Source organism: Leptinotarsa decemlineata, unplaced genomic scaffold (genome assembly GCF_025532065.1).
Source record: "Leptinotarsa decemlineata unplaced genomic scaffold, Ldec_3_MD MMD2_tig00000008_RagTag_RagTag, whole genome shotgun sequence".
Taxonomy (NCBI): domain Eukaryota; kingdom Metazoa; phylum Arthropoda; class Insecta; order Coleoptera; family Chrysomelidae; genus Leptinotarsa; species Leptinotarsa decemlineata.
In genome coordinates, this window is record NW_027412537.1 from 9,027,792 (window position 1) to 9,044,588 (window position 16,797).

The 16,797-nt window shown below is 34.0% G+C and overlaps 1 protein-coding gene across 8 annotated transcripts in view; it reads left to right on the forward strand.

The window, feature by feature from the left end:
- Window positions 1-16,797, forward strand: part of hyd (E3 ubiquitin-protein ligase hyd) — a 48,412-nt gene that overhangs the window by 4,164 nt on the left and 27,451 nt on the right. For 5 of the 8 annotated variants that reach the window (XM_074170992.1, XM_074170998.1, XM_074170994.1 and 2 more), the window contains exons 3-15: window positions 1,929-2,119; window positions 2,952-3,109; window positions 3,169-3,377; window positions 3,606-3,787; window positions 7,668-8,118; window positions 8,756-9,063; window positions 11,017-11,136; window positions 11,192-11,442; window positions 11,496-11,765; window positions 14,402-14,681; window positions 14,741-14,857; window positions 15,760-16,024; window positions 16,082-16,540. In XM_074170992.1, coding sequence (XP_074027093.1) covers window positions 1,929-2,119; window positions 2,952-3,109; window positions 3,169-3,377; window positions 3,606-3,787; window positions 7,668-8,118; window positions 8,756-9,063; window positions 11,017-11,136; window positions 11,192-11,442; window positions 11,496-11,765; window positions 14,402-14,681; window positions 14,741-14,857; window positions 15,760-16,024; window positions 16,082-16,540 — 3,261 coding nt within the window. The remainder of the gene's footprint in view (window positions 1-1,928; window positions 2,120-2,951; window positions 3,110-3,168; window positions 3,378-3,605; window positions 3,788-7,667; window positions 8,119-8,755; window positions 9,064-11,016; window positions 11,137-11,191; window positions 11,443-11,495; window positions 11,766-14,401; window positions 14,682-14,740; window positions 14,858-15,759; window positions 16,025-16,081; window positions 16,541-16,797) is intronic. The other 3 variants (XM_074170995.1, XM_074171000.1, XM_074170993.1) reach the window with 2 other exon arrangements.

Here is a 16,797-nt window from a genome sequence, read left to right on the forward strand (position 1 = left end):
GTACCCCAGGTTGAATATCAATCTTATCAGTCGTTTTTGAGAGATGAAAACTCTAGAAAATTCCTTTGCACATCCCCAAGCCAATTGAGAGGTATATTTGTGCTAGAAGTGCACATGTGCAACAGTATAAAAGGAAAGTATAACAGATATTGTCGTCTTTATTTCTTTATAAGAATGTTATGAACAATGTCCCTATTAATATTGAGTACATATTTTTGAAGATGTTTTTGAGTAGGTTAATATTATTCATTGTATAAATGTAGGTCTTGTACATGTATGGTAAGAAGTTGAAGATTTTTCCACTGTGGTATTTGTATGAGTGTTGACCAATGGATTTTTTTAGTGCATTCACTTGTACATCACCATTTGATTTAGTGTGGGTATTATAATTGTGTGTAATTGGTCGAAGTGTCTTTTTTTTTGTAGATATAGAAAATTGAGTTGTACATATATATTTGTCTGATGTCGGGTAGCTGGTTTTCACAAAATAATGGGGAATGTTCCTCCTGACGAAAATCAAGTACTTCTCATAAAAGAGCTCTAAAACAACGCATTTTAAACTTATCATTTCAACCTTTTTCTTTAAAAAATTATTTGAATTCTTAAAAAAGAGGAATGAAATAATACATTCAACATTTAAAGGGATTCGTTTCTATTTCACCATTTGGCATCATCGGTTATAGCTAATAAAGGACAATGAATCTGTTACCTGTATGAGACAAACAAAGATGACATATTTCAGAGGCGTGCTGTTCTGTTTACTTATGTTCCGAGTTCCGAGACATTCTGTTACATATGATATTTTGTGCACCTAACCTATCTTCCTCTATATAAATGAATAATAAAACAACTGTTGTTTATGTGGCTTGTGGAGGTGGTATTGAACCAGAATTTATATGTTGCCCTAATTGTTGATTTATAAAGATATATTTCCTTTTTTTAAAGTAGAATATCTAGGTACATATAAATTATTTCAACTTGATATAGTCACTGTTGCCAATATGTGAATAAGAAACAAATCCGTTAATAAATTAAAACCCAACATTTGAAACATCAATTTGAATACTTTTCGAAGTGAATTTGAAAAACTCATGAATTAAACTCAACTTTATTTTGTTCAAACTTGCATTTGCTGTAATAACCCAAATTGAGGAACATTCCACATTGTATAAAACGAACATTTTTAAAGAATTTGTTAAGAAGTAAGTAAGTAGCCTGATAGTTAGTCTTTCATTTGCAGTAATTTGAGTGCAGTTCCGTTAGGATGACTTGGTGCAAATCACTCATCTAAAACTTGAACTGATACAGGAAAAATGAGATAGAATTTTACACAAATATTGAAAACTACACAAATACAAATTTCCAGTACTAGAATTTGAAATATGAACATATTGAACATGAATTGAAAATTGTCTTTTGGGTGTCATCACAATCAACAAAGATGCTCCTCTTGTCAAAAAATACTAGTGCTCCTTTTTTTCCTGATATAACTATTATATTAAGTACCTATTGTGATATTAGGTAACAACTTGAATAAGTAATTTCATGTTTAATATTTTTGAGAAACCAATAATAGTATTCATAAGAAGAATCTACACCTTCTCAAATAAACACCTCACCTAATTATTATTATTATTTAAGTATTTTTTTTTCTTAAGTAAGAAGTTATGTTTATTTGTTGATTACCAATAAGTGAACATGTCAAAGACTGCATAACGTTGTGATTTAAAGACTTATAATCAGACTGACTGATTATAATAATGTTTTCTTTATTTTTCCCTCAAAACATAATCCTTGTCAGGAAGTTTTGGTTTTGGTCGTAAAAACCATTTTCGGTCGGACACTACTTCTCAGCGTTCATATTCCTGATAATAGCATTAAGGAATTTTTAATGGCTGGTGTAGTCTATATATTTTTTTTTCTCAAAGATCATGGACGATCCGAAGTGGTGGAGGAGGTGGAACAGGGGGAACAGGAGGGGGGAGTGGAGCTGGCGGTGGAGGCGGTAGTGGAGGAGGAGGGGGAGGCAGTAATAAACCCGCTGGTGGTGGTAGGCAGATCCGGACTCGTGCCAGAATAATGAGATCCAATACAGCGATACGTGGAGGCAGCAACAGTGGTAGTTATAGAAATTTTTTGTAATACGTACTAATATATTTGGAACTACTGAATGTATTATTATTATTTATATTATATAATATTTGTATTGAAATGAAAAACACATTTTCCATACTCCAGGACTAGATTACTTCATCATTTACAAATGACTAATGACTATCATATCTGAGAGGGAGGAAAATTGTATTGGAATTAATACTGTAATCATAGAGGAATTCAGACCTTTCTTTTGTGAACTGAAACAAGGGATTCCACAGGGTCCAATCTTTGGCCCAACCCATTTGCTATGTATTCGTGATATAATGTTCTGACATTATATCGGGGCATAACAAAATCAAATATTACAAAGCTGAAGCTGTCATTACTGTGAATGGTTTGTCAGTTTCATTTATTGAAATGTTTGTCATTAAAAAAATTAAATATGATAATTTGAATTTATTATTAAAACCTTTCTTCATGAATGTAAATAAAATTGTCAGTCTACTTATTATATCTTTTGTATTTTTCATGATTGATTTCAACTTTACATGCAAGATGCAAGTCACCTGACAGTAAAGTACATTTCGATTTGATTTAGACTTTCTATTGATGTGTTTTTAGCTAATTAAGTTAACGTCATCTAAAGATAAAGTTTTAGTCATCTCCTGATGATGCTACTGATAATTCCAATCATTTCCTGATGATGACATGTCAAGAGAAAATCCTTTAGTTCAGGTTTGTGGGAAAAGTGGTTTTTTAGATTAATTTCCAATTTTTTCATTAAAAAAAAATCATTGAATCAGATGAAATGTTTGATGATTCAATGTATTTATTTTTTGTTTCCATTTGCTCAGGTGGTCGTGGTGCCCCAGTTATAATCGGAACCAGTTCTTCGAGCAGTGGTAGACCAATGGTCACCGTACCAGCTCCGTATGTTCCCGAAGAACTCGTCTCGCAAGCTCAAGTCGTACTTCAAGGAAAGAGCAGGAATTTGATTATCAGAGAGTTGCAGGTAATTATTCAATAATTCGAAGTATAAACGGTCTAACAGCAAGACTTAAAATTTTGAAGAGAACCAATTTGGATGTTAACCTCGCGGTCAATAATCTACTGTCGAGAGATGATGAAGAGGGTGAAGAAGGGGACGATGCCACTGATTCTTATGTACCAGAAGATCTTATTTCTCTACTTGACGGAGGATTTCCACCAGATCATTCCGTCATAATTGATGCTGATGCAATGTTTTCCGAAGATATGTTTGGTTATTCTGGAATCAGGAAGTAAGTTTGAAGTGATTAATTTTATTTGTATATGGGTTTATCTTTAGTTGAATACCCGGTTTTTTTTTCTTAAAACACTGTTGGGTTAAATTATTAACCTCAATTTTTTTTTGTTCAAATATTATTGTTTTATTCGGCCATGTCATATTTTACAGCAATTGAAAGTTTTTTTTTTATTTTTAATTTCCACTAATTTTATTTGAAAATGTTTGACTTTGCTCAAACAAGCTTCCTTAACAGCCGAGGCAGCAGCAGTCGAGGTCGTCTTCCTGATCGAGATACTCCTAACAACAGTGCCGGATCAGAGAGGAATCGTGAAAATTTTTCTAGTTGGAGGGAACGACAATACTTTGGGCCTAGGAGATGGCTGGAAACAGCCCTGAGAGATAATCCTTATGAAAAGGATGCAGGTAAATTGTTCGAGTGATGATTTATCATTCAAGGTGTAATTTATAGTTCAGCAATAATTATGTTATTATAATGTAGCCGTAAGACCTCTTCATCACTTCTATTGTATCGTATAAGGCTGTATTGTGCTACTGACTTACTTACCCACCATGCAGCTTACCCTTTTGCATTATCTACTGATAGTGAAGAATCTTCATTGAATTGAAAAGAATTCGATTTTGACTTCTATAGTGCTGATTTCTCAGCTATTGATAACTTTTTTGCTTCTCTATCAACTGGGAGAACTATTCAACTGAAACTTGCGTTAGTTCAGTGTCAATGGCACTATTTATTCCTATCGAAATTAGAAAAAAACTCCAGTTATCCATCTTTGTAGTTTTGGATTCGAAAACTGCATTTTTCATTAAAAAAAAAGTACATAAATTGTTCAGAAGAAGTAATAAATAGGAGGCATCAATTGTTTTTTTTTGAATCACAATCCAAATATAAATATTTAACAATTAAATATTACGATGATAACCTAACAAAAATTGAGAACAATATTTTTAGTGATTCACATTCATTCTATTGATACGCTTATATAGTGTCTTTCTTTAATGTCCCCCCCCTCTTTTATTTTTTGAACGGGTCAACTCAAAAAATTGAAATTTGGGATAATGAAATTGATGCCTAAATACTTTATTTTTTAAAGTGAAATTGACAGATGAAACCTTCAATATGGCGACTGGGCGCCATTTGGAAAAAAATTAATGGAAAGGGGGTTCTTGTGACACATCTTTTTGAAGCTCCTGACAAATGCTTCACAACCCTAGAATATAATGTCAATATCTTCAACTACTACAAAATGGCGGAACTTTTAATAATTACCTAAATACATTAACATTTAACTACATAATAAGAGGTAATAAGCTTGAGGTCAGTTCAGAAAATGCTCGAAATGGTTGCCTTGAACTTCTTGACATATGAACAGTCTATCCGATATTTCACACCGAACATTTTCGAACACAATAACCTCAATATCTCTAAAAATATTTATTATTCTCTGCTGTATATCCAATATTGAAGCAGATTCAGTTTCGTACACCTTTTGCTTCAAATAGCCCCATAAAAAAAGTCAAAAAGTGTCAAATCTGGTGAGCGGGCAGGCCATTCTATAGGACCTCGACTGCCAATCCAACGACCGGGAAAAGTAGTATCCAATTAGTTTCTTACTCGTCTGCAGTAATGTGGTGGTGCTCAATCTCATTGGAATACAATATCCATATCGAAATCATTAGGATTCGCTTCGACGATTTCAGTGATGAGAGGGTCTACAGTAGTTTCCAGCATATTCAATTACACATCCTCTGTTGAATTTTGATCAATAAATAGAGGTCCTACAATGTGGTTTCCAAATATTCCTGCCCAAAAATTTTTTTTTTCTTGATATTGGGTATGTGTTTCCCAGAAAACGTAGGGTTGATGACACTCCAATAACGGCAATTTCGTCTGTGAACTTTGCCGTTTGGAAAAATGTACATTCATCACTAAAACAAATATTGTATAGATAGGTAGGATGCCTTGCCATGGTTTCCGTCATGATTTCGCAGAATTCTGTTCTTTGATCGATCAAGGTTATCTTCAGTTATTTGGTGTACCAGTTTAATTTTGTATGGATGATACCTATTTCTCTTCAAAAGTCTCCACACAGTATAAGGAGACACCTCACAAACATTCGCGACGGAATAAGTAGACTGTTGAGGATTTACTACCGTCTCACCAATATTCAGCGCTAAAGTGGGTTGAATCCTACCTATCAGATCGCCTTCAATCTGTTGAAATAAAGCTAAATGGAAGAGTCTATAAATCCGAAACCTTTCCCACAGACGTGGGAATTCCGCAGGGGAGCATTGCCGGCCCTCTTTTGTACGTCATTTATTTGAACGACTTATGTAATCTAAACCTAAACCAACGTCAGTTCAAAACTATCTTCGCAGATGACACAAGTCTGTTATCAGGTGGTGAAACCGGAATTATTTTTTGGGGTAGCAATCGAAATATCGAAAAAATCTTCATAGTTCAAAAAAGAATAATAAGAGGAATCAACAACTTGAATTATAACCAAACTTGCAGAACAGTATTCAAATCCACCAATATAATGACAATCTACGCGATTTATATCTATGAATGCCTATTGTTCTTTTATAAAAATTCACACCTTTTCACTGAAAATATACCTGCTCATAAGTATCCCATAACTCTAACAGTAACTGAAAAAAACGCCCACTATATGTCAATCAAGCTTTTCAACCATCTTCCTGACTGATTAAAACTAACTAAGGAAAATTGAAGTTTTCAAAAGAGAACTAAAAAAAACTTCTCATAGACTTAGATTTAAACGCATATCTCACTGGAACATTCATTTAAAAATATTTATAACAAAAAATCTGTGCCTTCTTGTTTGACGCCATTTCATTCTATGTTACCGACCTTCTGCAATAAAAGTTTGTAATCTACTCTGAAATAAAGCTGTTTATTATTATTATTATTATTTGCACTTGCTGTTCTTCCGGAATGGACAGATGACCTGGGGGCTTATTGTTATGTACACTACCGATAGTTGTGAGTTTGGATATAAGTTCCCTCAAATATTTTCTACAGATAGGACGATTCGGAAAACGTTCATTGAAAATTCTTTCGGTCTCGTGAAAGTTACGCGTCGCGCCGTAAATAAAAATCTCTTCAATTGTTTCTTCCAATGGACGAGAATTGACCATTTTAGAGATTGTTGACGTGGTACCTTTCTACTAGTAAAACTGAAAACTAAATGAGAATATTCTAACTGAACAAAGATGTTCATTGTCGTACTGACATTTTTTGTCATTTTTATAAACCAAAAAAACAACAAACTGTATCGGGTTGTTGGAATTGCCATATGATAAACAAAAAGGAGTATTTTTAGAAATATCGATAGTAATGTGTTGTTTGTCTTCAGGAAATTATTAAATGTTCCGCTATTTTGTAGTAGGTGAAGATATTGACTTCATATTCTAGGGTTGTGAAGTATTCGTCAGGAGCTTCAAAATGATGTGTTACAAGACCCCCTTTCCATTTAATTTTTTTCCGCAGATGCCGCTCAGTCGCCATCTTGAAAGTTTCATCTGTCAGTTCACTTCAAAATAAAGTGTTCATGCATTAATTTCATTATCCCAAGTTTCAATATTTTTTTGAGTTGACCCGTTCGAAAAATAAAAAGGCGTTCATAAAAGAAATGCACTGTATGAAAAGTAATACTCCTATCCCTCCCCAATATTTCACAATGAATCTACTAGCGACAACGGTTTCAATAATTTCAGCCTCTTTACTCATCACTTCTCTTCAGTTAACATTAATATCGATTGTGAAATACCCGAGAAACAATATTGTAATGCCCCTAATCTCACTAATTATCAAATCGGAATATACGATATTTTCAATGAATTGTCGAGAACCGTGGAGAATAGTTGGTTGAACTAAACGTGCCACACACGTAGCATTATCATTCAAAGAGTTTGACCAGCCAGGATCAATCAACTTTTAGTACCACAAATTGCATCTTCTGTAGGCTCTTTCAATAGTAAATAGTTCAGTCAATTTTCTAATTCAAAAAATTTTATGATTCATCTAGTGATTAATCCTTTCTCACTTTGAAAAAAATAAACGAGCTATACGTCATTTTTTCTATTCAAACTTCTATAGTTGAAACAAACTTAACTTTTCTCATTCTTTTATATTCTTATGGAAATATCATTATAAGATGGGAATGATTCTTTCAAGCACTCTCATCTTCATATGAGAGATTCAGAAGGCACAGTTATGAATGAACACATTTAAAAAAATCATTCTATCTTACATTCAAATTAGACCACAAGAAGAAAGACAATGCATGCCCCTTATGGATTTCGGATGACCTGGAATTCTGGCCGGATCCTGCACCCAAGTTTATTCAGATCGCTACCTTGTATAGCGAACTGATTGCCCTCTCCTCGAACGGTCAGCTGTACCAGTGGAAATGGAATGATCACGAACCGTACAGGCATCCAGAAAATCCCAACATTCACCATCCGAAGACGATTCCTCTGAGTTTGACTAGCGAAAAGGTAACCCATCTCTCTGCTTGTGCAATGAGGTGCACGGTTGCTACCGAAACTGGAAAAGTAGCCACTTGGTTGGATGAACTTTTGATACCTGCTGCAAGTAAACTGGAGCATGCTGCGCAAGCCTATAATGAGTTTCAGACGGATAAGATCAACACAATCTATACTTGCCCTTTATATACAGTCGCCAGACTGGAAAGCGGTTGTTTATATTGGTGGTAAGTATACAAATCCTTTGTAATCTACTATATTAAAAAAAAAATTGTAAAAGTCCTTGAAACAATTAAATTGAATTAAATTTTTGTCATTTACTGACATAGTTTTCTTTTAGTTCAATCACTTTTTCAACTTACTAGGTGGCTATTCTTGAATCACTCTTAGCTGAGCATTGTGGTTCAGCCTAGTATCATTGGTGATAACTTTGCTGGTCGAAACAGCACTGCTTCATATTTGACTACGAATGCTTTGTTTTTGAGCTCTGGTTTTATCTAACCAATTAGTAGATATATTTTACTTTTTTTTTAAATAAACTGCAGTACTTCACAAAGACTCACACAATGTTTTACTCATTCAATCCATCACTTGTCAACTTCAATTGTCACTTATGTCGCTTATTACACTTTTGTACCTTCTACTTCTTTTTGTTTGTTATTCAAATGTTATCTTTTTTTTTCTGTGAAATTGAAAGGAAATGAATTTACTCATATCAGCAACACATGATGTCAAACTATTATTTGCGAGACAGATTGAAATTGTTTTCTACTGACCTTATGATGTAACCATTTCCATAATAGATTATACTTTCTGCATTTATTTGAAGTTCCAATAAAACTATTTCAATAATTTCATCATTAGGGGAGTGTTGCCGTTCGCCCAGAGGAAACGCTTATGGGAAAAATATCGAGTGAAGTGCCGAAAACAACGTCCTTCGAACAACCAGTCAGAAATTGTCGCAGGCTCCCAAGTCTGCATGAAGAATAGCCCCATGTATCAGCCGGGCGCGATAGGTTTTACTGTAGCTGGAGGTGTACCAAAAGTTGGACAGTTACAAAATGCAGCTTGGACATTGAACGATTCTTGCACCTTCAAAATAATGAATGTACACAGTTCCAATACTTCAGAGAAGTGTAGGAATGAGATAACTCCTACTACCAGTGGATTATGTAAGTATTATGTTGATGTATCTGCCTATGTATTCTGTTTTCTTTTTGTATATACTATTAGTTCGGGCTTTAATAACGAAACGTTTGTTGGAAGTTTACTATGTGGCCTATCAAAGGCATTTGACTGTATCTCTCCCATTGTTCTATTATTAGAATTTGGAAAATATGTCTTTGAGTCAAAACTAATGCAGCTAATAACATTCTCAAGTGATAGAGAGCAAACCATATACTTATCATCAGAACCGTAAGGGATTCCTTAGATGCTTGATTCTTTACTATTTTTATCTAAATCAATAATTTTTCAGTGCTGAATACAGGTGTTTCTTTTTGCTGACACAATAGAAAAGAGATGGAAAAGTTGAACACAATTCACAGATGGATTTTGAGAATCATACTGGGCAAACCAATAACATTTCGAACCAAGTAGTTGTATAACAAATCAGGTTTACTTGATGCCTGTCGACTTTTTTGTTTAGCTATGATCCTCTATATAAAAAAAATTAAATACCTTCCAAGTTTGTCAAATATGTCAATTGATGAATATAAAAGGGCTATCACCTCACTATAGCTCGTTAAGTTCTTGTCAGTTGAAACTATCTCTTTGGTATCAGTATCATACTGAGCCATTGGATAACTAACTATCTTATAAAAATTCATTTTTTCTTGTCCAAAAATTGTTTACTATATATACAGTTTCAAAGTTGAGCATTACTATATAAGGCAATGTATCAATAAAAGATACACTATCTGATCCTCAACCAATCAGTTCAGGAGTTCCTCAAGGCTCTGTCCTGGGACCGCTTATCTTTCTATTATTCGTCAATGATCTACCCAAATACTTCAACATCAACAACAATAGTCCCACTCTCTTTGCTGACGATACCTCGTTAGCGGTATCAGCACACAGTCTAGAGGAATTAAAGTCATCAACGGTCAGGTTTATAACACACTTCTTAGATTGGTGCAAGTTAAACAATCTGATTGTTAACTTGAATAAAACAAAATGTATCATCCATTTTAGTTCTTCTATCGGTCTTGATAAACAGCCTACTGTCTTTGATATTAGAGGGGTGGAATTGGTATCAACGAATTTTACAAAATTTCTAGGTGTCTATGTGGATGATTGCTTAAGATGGTCTGAACACATTACAGTCACTTGTAAAAAAGTTAACCAAGCGTACTATGCTCTCTCCAGAATAAAACATTTTATGCCCTTGCATGCCTTGCTGGACGTATATTATAGCTTGGTCTACAGCCATTTAAGCTACAATGTGGTTCTTTGGGGATATGCCACCAACAAAGATAGGGTTTTTATTTCCCAAAAAAAAATTATCAGAAAATTATTTGATATCCCATGGAGAGAATCGTGCAAACAGCACTTCATATCATATCAAATCCTGCCATTCCCTTGTATTTACATATTTAAATGCTTATTATACATCCTCGATAATTTAACAAAATATAACACAAATTCTTCTTACCACAGTTACTCAACCAGAAATGGAAAATTGTTAAGTATTCCTAGACACAGATCCTCTAAATTTGAACAGTCACCCAAATATATGGGAATAAAATTATTCAATCACCTACCTGATCACTTTAGAATCATGAGTTTGATGTCATTTAAAAGAGAAGTTGAAAATTTGCTCCTGTCTAAGGCTTATTACAGTGTCAGTGAATTCCTTTTAGACGACTTTAGCTGATTGCGGTCCAGACTTTCATCCAGATTTTATTATTTTATTATACATCCAATTTTGACTAATCTTGTTTTTTTTTTCTTTATATTTTATACATTTTATACTTTAAAACTACTGAGATATTTTATCTTAATGTATGTTTATTTTCTATTTTAACGTGTTGTACTGACATGTCCTATACGTTGTTAACGTCTCAAAGGATAAATATTATTATTATTATTATTATTATAATGAAGCATTCTTTTCTATCCTTTAGCTAACTTGTCCAGCAAAGGATCTACCAATAAAGAAAACACTGACAGACTTGACATGCCGCCTCCTCCTTCACCTGCTTCTAGCACCTGCAGTGATACAGGCAGTATCACAAACAGTCACAGTAAGTATCAAATTTGCTACCCTCAGCCTCTTTGTTTGAAGTTGTCCTTTTATAGAACGACAGAAAAGATTAGTAGTTACTAGTTCAGATTCGAGCAGCGATCAGAAAAAGGATGAAGAAGAATGGTTGTTGAAAGATGTGATTTTCGTTGAAGACGTGAGAAGTGTTCCGACAGGAAAAGTTTTAAAAGTGGACGGGGCATTCGCGGCCGTAAGATTTCCATCTGCTCACACGAGAGACAGAGATTCTAAGGATGTGGATGATATTCTGCAAGACTGCAGATTGATGAGAAAAGATGACCTACAGGTTGGAAATAACAGGGCTGATGTTGAGTTAGTTCTAATTATTTTGTTTTGTAGGTTATAAAATCTTCTTCGAATTCTCGTGTGCCAGATTGCTTCCAGAGAACGCCGAGGAGAATTCAAATCTCTGAAAACAGTGGACAGATTTTGACTATAGCCGTGGACGGTCAAGGGATTCATGCTATTGTTCGAAATGGTTCTAAATTGAGTTACGTTATATATAATATCAGTAGCGGGCGGGTTGAACTGGATAATCAGTTTCCCAGCGATACGGCAGCGTTTATGGGAATGCAACCGTCCAATATTAATCTTACATGTGCGGGAGAGGTAAGTGGTCAGTTTTATCTTCAGTTTCATGCTCAGGCAATTCGGATCATATAATTAGTTTTATTCAAATAGATCTTGGAGGTCCCTTTCATGAATAGTCAATTGATATACAATATACCATATTTTTGGGACAGAAAAGTTTTGGATTTCTACTTCTCCCTCTTTGTACAAAGAAAATGTGGGAATTTTCCACTATGATTGTTTTCTTCCTTTGTTTGGAAAATTTCCACATTATCTTGTATAAAGATCAAGAAATAGAAAGCCAAAACCTTTCTTTCTCAAAAATGGATCTCTCCCAAAAATATATACACTTTTCAATTTACACAATAGTGTTAACACACATGTCAAAAGGAATATCGTATAAGATAGATGCATCGTCATTCTTGATGAGGGCTAGTTAGACATATTACAAAAGTTAAATGATTTGAAATACTTATATGATAATTGAGCACCACAAAAATCAATGATGCATTCATTCAAACTATTTTCAACTCTCCTCAACTTCTTGGTATACAGGGAGTAAAACTCCAGCAACTTAGCAGCTTCTGTGATTTTTCAGTGTTAGCTTAAATCTGTTTGTAATAACCAATTCTTCGGCTTTATCCTCGGCTTTTGCAGCAAGAGTATTTAAGGAATAGATACGGGTGGTGTCATCTGCAAATAGAACATTTCTGTATATAGATAAACATTAACCTAAGTCCTGTATATTTTTAAGAATAATAATGGCCCTGGGACAGAGCCCTACAGTCTCTGTAACTAGATAAACTTTTATAAGTGCTTGTAAAATCGGTTTTACATATAGGATTCTAGGAATGTTAAAGAGTCAACCCCTGTTATTCTGTATTTGAGTTTTCAGGATGTATATAGAATAGAATAGAAATTTATTCATCATTAAAAGATTTTATACATGTGGTACATACAGTATAAAACTTTATCAGACTAGTCAGAACCGAACATAAAGCAATTGTGCTTATCTATAGTTAGTGTATATATACATGTTATTAGAAGTTAAGTAGACATAATAAAAAGATGCAAGAACAGTGACAGATAATATATGCAAGTAGCTTAAATTAGTTAAAATTGTGAAATCTAAATTTTTTTTTTATTTGTACAAGTAAAATAAAGTAACTATACAATAATAGCTAGAGTTGAAGAAATTCTTCAGTACTATAAAATGCATTTTTGGTAAGGTAATCAAGTAAAGCACTTTGGAATTCAGTGAAATTACATGTGTTTCCAAATAGCTGAAGTGCTTTATTATAGCAGATGATACCTTGATAACTTGAGGATCCCTGACCAAGAGCCAGTCGAGAGTAGGGTAGTCGCAGTTCATTACCATTCCGAGTGTGATGTTTATGTATCATGTTATTTTTAATGTAGCTTGATTCATTTTTCTTGATATTCATTGTTATGATTAATATATACAGTGAAGGCAATGTTAAAAGTGCCAGTTCAGTGAAGGTATTTCTACAGGATTCTCTGTGACGTAGACCTGCCATACATCTTATTATCCTTTTTTGCATAGTGAATACTTTTGTCATATGGGCGGAATTTCCCCCATAATGATTGAATGTTTTAGCCAGGCAGCAAAGAGTAATACCTATATTATTTATTATTTTATTTATTTTAATTGATACACAAAAATACATAAAATGAGAATGAAACTCTAGCGAAGAGACAGATATAAAGACAGTAATTGCAGTACACAAAGTAAAGATTGTGTATAAAATAGCATCTAAGTGACATAACACTTGTGTTATACTACAAAGTAATTCTAATTAAAGTTGTGTACATAGAGTTAGGAAACAATTTAGTGGCAGTGTATCTATTAGTGTTCTAATATTTTGATAAATTGAAAGTAATTTTCAAAGATGAATTTTCTTCATTCTATAAAGAAGGTTTTATAATTTTTAATAAGTTTTATCCTTAGGGGTGGAATATTATAAATTTTAAGCAGTGTGTTGAGTTAAAAAGCGCTAACAAATATTTTAATTGAATTTTGGAGTGGGTAGCAATTCGTTTGTACTTTTAGTAATATGAACTGGGGGAATATGATTATGAAATGTTTTGTTTTTGAATCTAAAAATCTGTTTTAAAATCTGTTTTTCCGTTAATCAGCTGTCGCCTCCATACGAACGACAACTCTCAGAATGTTTGAAACTTATGCGAGCTAAGGACTAACAAGGTCTTACCTTTTAACGTGTGATTCCTAACACGTGAATGCATAAATACATAAAATATGAAAGTATAATGTTCGAACATAATATAGTTCTATATTAAGTTCAGTGTTTGCAAGGATGGTAACTCTGTTCAAAACTCTGGAGTAATCTCTCCACAACCATTGCTGCTGCACCACTGGTTGAATGATTTAAGCTACATCCAAATTATGAATCGTTAGTTTAGTTATTTTCTTCAAAGTAGTTGGACAGTTTTTGTATGATTTCAATTTCAAATAACTTTCAAATACTAATCAATGTTGAAAACTATTACTGGATTTGTACTGCTTCTCACCTGTGAATTTATTGTATTTTTCTGTAACTTGTTAATTTTTGTTCAATAGATATTTGTTGAAAGTGCTCATGATAATCCGAATCAGTCATCGTGACTCTCCTAATACTCAATATGTAATCTTTCAGAGCACAGAATCTCTACTTATTCTGAGGGACGGCAATAATACAATATATCCGTTAGCTAAAGATTGCGCAGAAGCCATTAGAGATCCTCAGTTTTTGGATTTGCCTCCCGTAAAATGTGTATCGGCAGGTACTCTATCCTTATCCGGTACAAGCATGAACTTGAAAAATCAAGTAGCGATCATTGTTTTCGCTTTGGAGCAACAACTTCTCATGCCGAAAATCCTGAGGTGTGATATTGACGGAGTAAGACAAGTACTTGCGCAACTTGACATTGATATGAGTAAGTAATTTTTACTTTGAAGCTAGATTATAAATGATTGTAATTTCATTCTGTTGCAGAATTGCATAACATGATGGGACAATCATTTTTGACAGAGAAGTGTGATGGCAATAGGAATATTTTCCATGCTGTCGTCAATATGTGCACACCAACTTCTAATAAAGATTCCGAAAGTGGTAAGTTGTAAAAACGAAAAGATGTAGGAAATAACACAGGGGTAAAGGAAAGGTCACTTTTTTGAGATACAGTGTCAACGTGAAAGTTCCCCACTCTCTTAACTTCTAAATGGGGCAAGATATCAAGGTCGGTCAGAATTCATGTAGAATGCATAATATTCACTACTTTTTGATAAAAAAAATTGTTTCACCACACATTACAAGAGGACGCTACCATTTTTTTTTCAAACTGAAGGGGTGGATTATGTAATACCTAGGTATTGATAGGTATTCCAACACTAATTGGATATCAGGATCAGTAATTCCTGAGTAATTAGCAGTTTTATATTCGTTTTAGGAATCTATAAAAAAAGTTATATTAGTTTGTTTCAAAAGTTTTATCCGTTTTTATGGATCTGCAAGAAGTAGATTAGTTTATATTTTCATATCTTGTGAATTTTTTTTTAACTGATCTACATTTTATCTTACTTTTTTGTAACTATTATTATTATAATTTACTTTCAATGCACTACATTGCATCGACTACTATATAGCACTGTAATATTTGAATTAGGCCAGCCGATGTATAAATAAATAAATAAACTCAGTCAATACCTATTCAATTTAATTGAAATAAGCATTGAAATTATGATACTTATCTGTGTGTAGAGATTCCTGAAATGAATATAAATTGCTAATTACTCAGTTATGGCTGATTCGGTTTCCAAATATCAAAAACACTTGAATAGAGAATTAAAATACCTATCAAACAATGTACCACAGGATCCCTTTTTTCCACTGAAAAAAATTCGTAGTACCGTATCAGCGTCAAGGCGCAGAATTAATTTTAGTCCGTTTTGATAATTGTAATTTTAATTCCTAAAAAAAAAAAAAAATTAGTAACTGAACATTGAATTCTTCAGACCAGCATATCTATGTACCAGAAGAACCAATTCCCACCCCAAGTTGGCCCCCAGAATCGTTTGATGTCGCTTCTGGCGATGAAGACAGTCTAATGAGTCTAGGTAGTAGTGCAGCTAATAAAGGAGGAGGTAACAGTAACAATGCCCCAAGTAATTTGGTAATTGATCCTTCCGAGAGAAGAACTAACGCGGTGCAAATACTACACACTCTCTTGTATGACTCATCAGCTTTAGAACCTCATCTCATTGAAATGTTATCAGCAAAGTAAGTATCATTACACTCTTCCAATTGAATCCATTTAGAATGTGTCGATTATTTCAGGGACGCACAAGGCCAAACACCTTTCATGTTGGCCGTATCATCCAGGAGTTATCCTGCTGCTCTCGAACTGTTTGAGAGAATAGTAAAACTAGGCACGCCCCAAGAACGCGAAGACATGGTGTTCCCTAAGGGTTCCAACCCAGACCACTCTCCATTGCATGTGATATGTTGCAATGACACCTGCAGCTTTACTTGGACAGGCGCCGAGCACATCAATCAAGACATTTTTGAATGTCGCACCTGTGGTCTTACCGGCACCCTTTGCTGTTGCACCGAGTGTGCTAGGGTTTGCCATAAGGGACACGATTGTAAGCTGAAACGCACTTCGCCCACAGCCTATTGCGATTGTTGGGAAAAATGTAAATGCAAGGCACTGATTATGGGTAATCAGACAGTGAGATATGAATTGCTGACTCGTTTAGTCAAAGAAACCAATTTGGTTTGCTTGCCAAATTCAAGGTAAGAGTTTGAAGTATTTCATTTCATTTTCGAGTCATACAAAATACCAGCAATGACAATAAAACGTAGAAGTGATTAAAGTAACATTCTTAAGAGGGTTGCCTTTTATATTTCAGGATTAGAGAACAAAACCAAATAATAATCATCGAAAATCATTTTATTGTTTTTCAAAATATTCCCCATGAAGATCTATACACTTTTGCATGTGTTTGAAGTCATTCGGTGCGAAGTCAGGACTATACGGCGGATGACTCATC